At 33.4% G+C, this 10,980-nt stretch overlaps 2 protein-coding genes across 3 annotated transcripts in view; one reads left to right on the forward strand and one right to left on the reverse strand.

Annotated features, from left to right (window-relative positions):
- LOC113230904 (putative deoxyribonuclease TATDN1) overlaps positions 1-3,818 on the reverse strand; it is a 13,870-nt gene extending 10,052 nt beyond the window's left edge. Inside the window, exons 1-4 of the mRNA XM_026465014.1 lie at positions 3,809-3,818; positions 3,078-3,257; positions 1,883-2,066; positions 13-216 (exon numbers count right to left, since the gene is read on the reverse strand). Coding sequence (XP_026320799.1) covers positions 13-216; positions 1,883-2,066; positions 3,078-3,231 — 542 coding nt within the window. The 5' untranslated portion in view covers positions 3,232-3,257; positions 3,809-3,818. The remainder of the gene's footprint in view (positions 1-12; positions 217-1,882; positions 2,067-3,077; positions 3,258-3,808) is intronic.
- A 1,861-nt stretch (positions 3,819-5,679) lies between these two features.
- On the forward strand, positions 5,680-10,827 carry LOC113230660. Of its 2 annotated transcripts, none has more exons than XM_026464679.1 (2): positions 5,680-5,815; positions 9,470-10,827. In XM_026464679.1, exon 2 carries the CDS (start codon positions 9,471-9,473, stop codon positions 10,311-10,313), a length of 843 nt encoding a protein of 280 aa, XP_026320464.1. In that variant the 5' UTR covers positions 5,680-5,815; position 9,470; the 3' UTR covers positions 10,314-10,827. The 2 variants fall into 2 exon arrangements, with proteins under 2 accessions (XP_026320464.1, XP_026320463.1); XM_026464678.1 differs by lacking the exon at positions 5,680-5,815 and adding an exon at positions 8,869-9,070.
- Positions 10,828-10,980: the final 153 nt, after the last annotated feature.

A 10,980-nucleotide genomic window follows, 5' to 3' on the forward strand; every position in this document is an offset into this window, starting at 1 on the left:
CAACATACTAACCATCCATTGATTCCAATATATAGATCTAAAGCAAGAATCTTTTCCAATGCCTCTATGGTTCCATCGAATGAATGAACCACACCTCCAACAATGTCTTCTTTGTTTCTCTGCAGTATATCTACTAAGTCATCAGCAGCCGCGCGGCAGTGAAGAAATAGTGGAAGGTTGAATTCACGACTCAGCTTTAGTTGAAACTCGAAATATCTGTAACGCAATCATGTAAACATATTTTGTAAATTATTATGTAAAAATTCAGATATTCTTAGTTGGGTCAAGGAAAATTTTCCATAACAAATATTTTTCGTAACATGTTAATGGCCCGAAACATTGGTTTGATTGAAAAAATCCGAAAAAAATAGTTTTAGTTCAGCGTGTACTCGCGCAGATTCACCTTAGAGCACGCTCTTCTATTTAATTAATTACACTAATAATTAATCACGTTTTTAATTATTTAATTAAAAACTTTATTATACTATTAAAAGTTCTTATTTAATTTTTTAAGTAATTTAATTGCCTCTGTGGCCAATCTGTTACCATGCCAGATTGCCACACACAGAGTTCCCAGGTTCGATTCCCGGGCCGGGAGAAATATTTATATGGCCTACATTTATTTCTCTCGTGAGTTTGGGTGTAATTTGTGGTTGTCTATATGTGTATCCATGTCACCCGCGACACAGGGTTTCCCTAGTGCGGGGCTATATTGAGTGTGTGCGTTAGTATTAAAAAAAAATTACATCATTAATTATTTATTAAATTACATAATATTTTGTAATTAAATACCCGTTTTTTAATTAATTAAATTTTTAATTATCATGTTTTCAACTAATTTTATTATTCAATTAAACCCTTAATTATTTTGTATTATTCAAAGTACCAATTTATTTAATAAGTCATGTAATTAAATATGTGATGAATTGATAATGTAATTAATTAAAATAGGTAATAATCAAATACGTAATAATTACGTAATTAATTTAAAATTAAATAAGGAACGCATTAATAATTAAAGTAGGACATAATTAAATAAGTTGGGTAACCATACTTAATGGTGTTCCTCAAGGTTCATACATAGTTAGAGCCACACCTTTTTAATATATTTGTAATGACATTTTATTAATTTGGAATTAAATTGATATTAAATTATTTTTTGGGAAATTACTCCACTAGTTTGTTATAATTATTAATACAAAGATTTTCAAAATTTAAGTGTTTGATCTTTGTATTAATAATTATAACAGACATTGGTAATTGTTTCCGTTTTTCCAATTTACATAGTTTTGCTGATGACATGAAAATGTATGCCAAAATCACTTCTGTTAATGACGCTAATGCGCTATTGCTATCGCGTCTGGATGATGACTGTCTGAACAATAACCTTAACCCCTACAAATGTATTTAAGGACTTTTTCACGCAAGGTCTATAAAACTATTTTTTACTCTTATAGTTTGAATAACCGCAGTCTTGAACATACGACGACGTATCACGAAACTAACGAAACACAAAAACAAACAAAAAACTAACGAATTATCAGAAAAATGGTTTCATTTCCAATGTGTAACAATTGTGAAAACCTTTTTTTTTTTTTAGATCGAATTATATTTTTAGTAACACGGAAGATATGTATTTGACACAAAATAACTGTAGCCAGAAATGGAAAATATTATGCTACAGATTTGTCTAATAAGTTGTCTAATATTTTTGGCTGACACATTTAAAAACAAAGACATCTACAAAATCAGTCATTTTGGAAAAAAGGATTTTTGAGTGTCGAACAATATATTGAAGAGTACTCAATGACATTTTGAGCAAACAGCTGGAAGGGATTTCCTGATGTTAAAACACAGAGATGATACATGTACATACACTTACTTTAATTGTACCTCCTTATCACAAAACTGCAGCCTGTCATAATCTAGACCGCACTCTCCTATTGCAACAACTTTGTCATGGTTCTCCTTTATAAGTGCTCTTAGTGCATTGAGATAATTATCAGGGTCTGCTACAAATTCCGTACATCGTGTTGGATGACATCCTGCAGTTGCAAAGAGTCTTGCTGAAATGTATGTACATTGCTCTGAAAAGCTGTATTATGTACACATAATATTATATTGTTTATTATACAAGTTAATAATATTTTCTGAATTATTCATTACACATCATATAAATTTTGTGAATTATTGTTTTGCAATGTTTGAAATACTTGAAATGAAATTAAAACTGAAATAACAACAAATAACAGAATAATTTGTAACATATAAACAATAACAACCAAAAAATCGAATATCAAATTAAATTAAATTATCTTTGATCTCTAGATTGTTGTACCAATACTCTTTAAAATTAGACATTAAATTAAACTAAATAAAACAAATATATACTAAATTAAGTATAGGTAAGTATTATATTGAATTCAATAATACCATGTAAGTTTAAAATTTTAAGACTATTCCAACATTTCATTTCAAAAAAGTAAAGTGAAACCGACCCACTTACCCTCTACACACATGTAAATCAATATACGTATAAATAAGACAGCACTATATAATTATTATTTATCTATCATTGTATAAGAACATTCTTAACAGTTTGAATACAGTTAATAGCGACATCTCTAGCCAGAGCTGGTAGCTGTAAAGTTACCTAACTGGGTAACAAAATTATTTCATATATTTTTTATAGATGGCGCTACGGCTAAAAAGTCATTGAAATACCAAAAATACAAAGATCCTACAACAACCACATAGCGAAATTCGTGACGTCCGTTGGTTTGTTCCGTGGTTTAGTAGGCAGTGTGTAGCACAGTTTGCTAGGACACATCCATTTGAATCTGGCCAGATTAAAGAACTTTTTTCTAAGTGTTCAATCTTTGTATTAATAATTATAACAAACTAGTGGAATAATTTCCCAACAAATAATTGAATATCAATTCAATACAAATTTAAGAACATTCTTTCATCTTTGTGACTATAGTGTCAATTATTTTTATTTTCTAGAGAAAAAAAACATAAATGACTCAACTGCTCAATTCAGTACAAACCACAGCATTTCAAATACAAAAACTTACAGTCACTGTTGGCCAAATCAATTGCTTTTTTGCTGTCATTTAAACTTCCTCCAGTTATAATCATTTTATCCATACCATTGTCCCACGCGCGGCGCATAACTTTGTCCAGATCAGGTTCATGTTTCTTTGAACCATGATACACACCCTGATACATTTCATCGGTGAGATTAGCACCAATATCTGAAGAGTGGATTAAGTATTGCAATTAAAACTCAACCATGAGTGTTTACCATATGTAAGTACCATTTTCGTAATTTACGAACAAAGTCACCTATGTATTTTCTTAAAGACGCCATTCTTTTCATTAAAACTTGCAAAATAACCACTAAAAAACTGATACCTAGCTATATTCTATAATTTTCAGAACTTATTTTAAGTATGTACTATGTTTCAGGTTATTTACATACATATACATCGGCTGATGCACATTTTTTTTTTATTAAGAGTTTTGGTATGGATATAAGTTCTTTGAGCCATGACTTCGTTTAATAATCGGGATCCTCATTAAATATTTTCCATTGTGGTTATACATTATGTTTTCAATTTATCCGAAATAACTTGGTTCTCTAGTCTTTTAAGCGGCGGGAGTCAATATTTATGTTTTCACTTTCACTTAAATCACATTATATTTGTCCCTTTGTACCTTTGTACAAAAACTTTGAATTCGTAATTATTGGAATTTTCAGGGTAAACTATTTTGTAATTAAGTTTAAATGGAATATAATTCTAACTTTCTTCATCACTATTTCTTTCTTTGTATGTTCTTCATAATATACTTAAAATAAAATTAATCTTTAAACTGTACTCAGTTCAAAAGCCCCCATTTTTTTTCCATAAATATTTTTTTTTATTAATAGTTTCGGCTTGGATACGTGTCTATTGAGCCATTTCTACGTTTCATTATCGAGATGCTCAACAATATTTTCCATTAAAATTGTAATTCTAATACCATTTTCACTTTCTCTTAAATAACTTAGTTCACTTGCTTGGGTTTTTTAAATAGTCTTTTAAGCGGCGGGAGTCAATGTTTATGTTTTACTTTCACTTAAATCATATTATCTTCAATCACTTTGAACAAAAGCATTGAATTCGTAATTAGTGGAATTTTCAGGATAAAGTCTTTTGTAATTTGGTTTAAAATAAGGAATATAGTTCTGGCTTCTTCATCACTACTTCTTTCTTCGTTTTTTCTTCATAATATACTTAAAATTAAAATAATCTCTGTAAAAACTGTACTCATAACTTAACAGGGACGTAGACTAAAACTATCGGTAACCATATTAGACGATTCTCATGAGAAATCGATTCGAAGTTTTATGAGTCCTATGATCGTTTAAATTATTTTTCGGGTCACAGGTTTTAAGTTCTAGATAGAATAATTAACAATCATTTATGCAATATAGAGTTAATATAAATAATAACCTAAGTATTTTAAATGATCACAATGACAACCTGTAACTGTTATTGAAGTGTAGACATTAACAGAGTTCACAAGGACTTATGATGGAAAACAAAAAAGACTTCATAATTTAAATTTTTATTCACTTTCATTGTATCAAAGTACCTAAGTGTAATAATATTTTATTTTCATTCATATTACCATATTGTATTGTACAATCTTTGTCAAAGTCAAAATTCGAAAATTAAATAGTCAGTATGATTTCTAAGTAAAATTGAGTTGACTTGTTGAAGTTGGTGATTAATTGGTTATTAATCGCCTTTTATTGTGACGACCACGACGACTATATTACTTAAACATATTTTTAACCGACTTCAAAAAGCAGGAGATTCTCAATTCGACTGTTTTTGTGTGTGTGTATGTTACACGATTACTCTTTGTTTTTTGTGAACCGATTTTAATGGTTTTTTTTGTTGGAAAGAGAGGAAATCAGTATTGGTTCCATTTAAATTAGAAGAAAATACGAATATTTTCTTCTAATTTAAATGGAACCAATAATAATAATAAGGACGAATCCTTTAAGGATGGCAAACTAGGGCATGAATCCGATTTCACGCATTTTTCTTTAACTGATTTCAATAAAATGAGTAAATATGCATAATTTCTATATAAAAGCCAATAAGCAAACTTTTGAGGTCGGTTCACAATTTAATTAAAATTACTTTTTATTTGTGTTATACCTTAGGGTCGTATTCTATAAAACTCTACTCAATGCTCAAGTCAGGATTGCACTGGAAATACAAGCACTGAAAATACGACCCTAACGGCTGGGACTTGAGTATGATTTCGAGTGCTTTAAACCATACTCAAATCCTGACTTGAGTATTGAGTAGATTTCTAGAATACGACCCTATAGTGTTCGTGCATAAAACTTAGAGGATGGTAAAACACCATGAGCCATGGTAAAACATCATCACATATCATCGGCTATCATAAACGTACAACTAATGAGTAAGACTTGAATGTGGCTCTCAAGCTCGATCGGTGTATTGTGTGATTAAATCGATATTATAGAAAGTAAATTTTTAGCAATACCCCGTAGCCTGCGCTCAACCTGTAATCTGTGGCTCAACGCTCAATGAATAAAAAAAAACAAATGCAATGTTGCGATTTGCGACGTTGTTTGTCAACAAATCATCTAAGGAGTGGATTCGCTGTAAACCTAAAATTGAATTGTCCCGTACCTGAAAAAATTTACGTTTTTTTTTCTTTTTCACAATAACATAAATAAAAATCGTAAAGCGAGGTATAAATTTATATACCAATCCAGGATCGAAAGGTAAGAGCGTAAAAATAATTTCCATTGTTTTGTTTTCCTAGGTAGCCCTTTGTTTCAATAAATTTTTGTAGATTTTATTTTTGCCACTGCTCAACTACACTTCCTGAGTTGCCTTGACCTTATCAATTGCATACTGCGCAATAGGATACTTTTTAAAATTGAAGTAGAATTGTTAGGTTTCCACGATTGTTGCAAATTGGAAATGAAACTATTATTTCGGATCTAAATAGCGTACTTATATTTGTTTTTTCAAAGAAACCAACGTTTCGAGCCCTTTACAGATCCTATGGTCGCGGCTGACTCGTAAAACCGTAAAGTTCATTTGTTTGAAAAAACAAATTTAGACTTAAAAAAAGTTTCAATTCATATTGAACTTAGCCCGAACGAATTGAGCGCAGTTTGTGTACTTTAGTGTGTGGCTATGTTTACAGACCTTAAACTGTTAAACATTATTATGGTCCAACATCACAACAGCACCTTACTTAAGTTTGTTGTTTATTTGTTTTGAATTTGAAAAGATAGGTACCTAGTGGATTATGTTAGTAGACACTGATTTTAAAGTAATTGGAGTAATATGTAATGAGCTTCCCATATCCAGCATCCTTTGTAAACTTATTTTATTAAATGATTTACTGTAGTTGCAGTCATCCCTTTTTATAAAAGTCTTTGTCATATTTTAATGGTTATATTTTTACTCAGTTGTGCTTAAAAAGATTAGGTGCTTGCACAAAGAACTTTATCATAATTTTATAATTACCTTTGATAAGAATTATTCCTTAGGTGTAATTAGTGGTGATTCCAATAGATCAGTCAATGGTAAGTAATGGTAATGGTAAGTAATGAGGCGTTGTATAGGCCCTAATTGAAGCCACCCTAATAATAAAAAATAATAATAAGTCCTATGGGCTTGTATAAAGATACTGGTGTTATTGTTGTGCAGTACTAGTGGCATTGTTTATTCACTATATTTTAGGCAGTGATTCTATTACCAATAAGAACAACTTTTACTATGAGGGCGTCATTCATTTCTGTATATATTTTTATGATTTGAGCAGGGCTCCCCAAAGTAAAAGCTGCTGGTTGGCCCAAACTGAACAAATGCATATTTTGTCATATAATATATGTTATATAATATACAATAACAGTTAAAGTTGTAAATATTATCAGCATTTTTATACCAAATGTTTTAAAGTGTATTGTTAGAAGATGGAAGCCAGAATATATATATTATTAATAGCTACAATAATGGGTTGCCAGTATCCTTTTAGTTTTCATATGAATGGCTCTAGATTACTTTGTGCCAATGCCAAAGCCGGAAGAGAAACCAAAAAGGAAAGAAACATTATCAGAAGAATCAAGATGGAATTGATATGTTATATAATTTATATGAGTAACATTATCTATTAAATAAATAAATAGCAGTAGAGCTCCTTGTGACAGAGTTCGTCCAGGGAAGTACTGCTACTTTACCTATATCTGCCACCAAGCAGTAATGTCAGCATTACTGTGTTCCAGTTTTGCAGGGTAAGGGTGCTGGTGAAATTACAGGCACATGGGACTTGTCAACTTATGTCTCAGGGTGACAGGCGCAGTGGCAGTGCCCCTCAGATCTTTGCGATTTAAGCTTGGGAGTGGCACTGCAACTGTTGTGGACAAGCGTGTAGCGTACCGTTAGGCGCACGACTTGTTCGTCCCGTCACTTAATATTATTATATAAACAAAATTATATCATTATATTTATTAATATATTAATGTAAAAAATTATAATGTTACGGAGTTTACATTAGGAGGTACACAAATAAGTAACAAAGGAGTTGTTGTAGGAAGAAGCGGTCTATTCTAAACTGCCTCTATGGCCCAACGATTACCATGCCGGACTGCCACGCAGAGGTCCCAGGTTCGATTCCCGGGCCGGGAGAAATATTTGTACGACCTGCATTTATTTCTCTCGTGAGTTTGGATGTGATTTGTGGTTGTCTATGTGTGTGTCCATGGCACCCGCGACAGTTTCCCTGGTGCGGGGTTATGTTGAGTGTGTGCGTTATTAGTATTATTATTATTCGGGTACAATAGAAAAAGGATGTGGTCTGTTTCCACACTCTACAAATTGCTGTCCATAAAAGGAGTGTAGCGAAACGAAAACGTAAGTTTGTGTCCAAAGATGTGTTGAGTAATAGTAGACATTATATGTTGGTCTGCCATGATTTCATTTACCACTTACAAATTATGAACCAACCTTTTGGTCGAACATTCTCTCTCAAGGTGTTATTCAAAGTACTTTTCATCATTAAAATAATTTTTGTAAGGGGACAATGTATACATATACTCCTCAGGTGGAACTAACCTCAGCTAACTGGTGGATCTTCTGTTTACCTACAATACCGATATATCGAGGAGTAAAAAAAAAGCAAAAGAGTATGCTCTAGCATACTTAGTAATAACGTTATTTTTATATCAAATATTACGAGATTAGCATAAAGTTTAGCTACCAACTCCTACATATTTTGTCAGTTGAATTTTTCTGACTATGCTCTAAGTTTCCCAAAGTGGCCCCTGCCGCACCCCCAGTGGGCACTGAAGAGTCCTTGTTTATTGCCGCCATCGAACGGGAATAAAATAAAATTCGAGTTTAATGATAGAAATACAGATCTTTATTCTTAACATTAAACTGTAATTCTGTATTTTTATCATGAAACTCGAATTTTAAATCCCTTTTGTTAGTGTCAACTACAAGGATTTTTTAATTTAATTCTTAAATTTGTCACCACTGCACTGGCAACAACAGATTTTTTTTTATACCTTTTGTCACCACCTGGTAACGTATGGGGTTTTTCCCCGTTTGTCGCCAGTGGTCACGACAGGGAATAAGCAAATGTGTGTGTATGAGAATCAGGACAATAATGTCTTCGAGCCCCTAGTAGTAGGAGTATATAGTAGGAGCACATGACCCCTTCGGGGGCGTACTCCTACTATACACTCCTAGTGCCTAGGAGCACGAAAATATTTGGCGCCGCGTAAACATGTGTTGGATACATGAAACGGGCAACTAGAAGCGAATATTCTATTTTCGTAGAATGAATATGAAGTCGACACAGTCACCGGTTGCGGCAGTCGAACACTGTCGTTTAAATAGATATTTTTGCTTCTAGTTGCCGGTTGCTTGAAAGCAACACATGACACACGTTTGCGCGGCGCCTAATTGTAGACTAAGCTGCTCAGATTCATCACAATGCCTTTTGCGGGAGCTACCCCAATGTCAGTGGCCGTCTTATGGGAGTACTCGGTTCTAATTCATATTACCTGTATGCGTGCCAATGCACTGGTCGTGAGCCCTTTCGGCTTCAGCGTAGCGAATTTTGGAAATAAATTACTTCTTTCAAATTCCATAACAGGGCGTCGAGAGTACAAATCTTATTTGTAATTTTTGTTATGTACAGGTTAAATGTAAATTCTGTAGTAGTTTAGTGTAGTGCGATCTCATTGACGCTTCTTGAAATTATTCAAGAAGCGATTACGCTTTTGACACTTTGATCTTGTCTTATTTATCAAATTGTCTCTTTCGCTATTGTGCTTTTTACAGTTCACTGTTTTAACATTTTATCCTTAATATTTTTTGTACCAACAATCGAAATCAAAAATTTGTTTTATTCGCAGAATGGAAGAAAAGGATCTGGTACAACGAGGGAACACGCTTCAAGTGAAATTCGCTGTCACCAACTATAACACACCGTTCGCGACGAAAACTAGCCCTGAATACGTTATCAGTGGTGCGGCCATCTTTCAGGTCAAAGTGATCGCTGCCCAAGTGAACAATGGTCACACAAATATTTACAACAACTTGATCTTCATCAAATTCCAAAAACAACGACAAGACGACGAACTTTCGTACTCAATTAAGTTCTCGAGCAACGAATTTGGTGTCGTAGACAAAAATTTCGTCAGCGACGATGGGACTTGGCATTTAGTGCATGATAATAAGAAGCAACAGTATACTTTCGATGTCGACATTCACATGGACATACTTCCAAACTCGAGTTCTTTCGCTACTCTTCACGGTGATGTGGAATTGACGGACATCGAGTTGCGTGGGGAAGACGGATCCGTCCGCATACACAAAGCAGTTTTGGCTGCATCCAGTCCTGTACTTCGTAGAATGTTTGGGGGCACTTGGAGAGAAACAACCGAAGGTCATGTCGATGTGGCAGGAACATCGAAAGCTACTTTGCAACATCTCAAAGATTACGTTTATTTGCACATTTTGCCCGAATCGGGATTGGAGCAGCTTTTGTTGTTAGCTTCCTATTACATAATGCCAGATTTGGAACAGAAGTGTGTGGACAAATTGGTGAACAGTTTGACGGCGCAGAACGCTTGTGAGCTTTTGGAATTTGCTGCGAAACATAAAATAATGAGATTGTTGCTTGCTATACTCGAGTGTGTGCAAAGTGGTGCGGTAAAGGTAAATGATATGCGTGACTATTTCATGCGCGGAGAGTGACGTCTGCGCGTTAGTGTTTGATACACAATCAGACTATAAATTTAATATAATAATTAAAAATAACAAGCTTTGATTGTCTAACATACAAAACAAGGTTTATTTGGATCCTGATCAACTTGCATATAGCCCACTGCTTTGCAACTGGGCTCGTCCAGGGTCGGATGCGGGTCTGACCAATTTGCCGCGACTCTAGAGTAAGAACTGTAGCCTCTTGCGGCGGTTATACTAATATATATCTGAATGCTGTAGAGCCATGTGAACACTTGTCTGTCTGTCATTGTTTGGGATAAGCACTGATCGGATAGAAAAATAGGGTACTTAATTTGCCGCCCTTCAGATATTGCCCCAGTGGGCGACAGCCCAAGGTGGTCACTACAAAGATCTAGAATTAGATCTCAAGAAAACCCTTCTCTATTGCATGTATGAAACTATGCGACCTATTATTATTTCAACATTACTATTTTTCAGGTAATGTGTCCTCCTTGCATTTAAATATTAAAATATATTTTTTTTCTTTACATTTTGTTTAAGATTCTTTTTATATAGCATACATTTTGTAGTTTTATTATTTATATATGTATTCTAGTCTTACAAAGAAATTTCAATTATTGCATTGTTGATATGAGATGTAGATATTATTTGAAATAAACTTTACTAGTAAAGAATT

Source organism: Hyposmocoma kahamanoa, unplaced genomic scaffold, assembly GCF_003589595.1.
Source record: "Hyposmocoma kahamanoa isolate Upper Pololo Valley unplaced genomic scaffold, ASM358959v1 64, whole genome shotgun sequence".
NCBI classification, from domain to species: Eukaryota; Metazoa; Arthropoda; class Insecta; order Lepidoptera; family Cosmopterigidae; genus Hyposmocoma; species Hyposmocoma kahamanoa.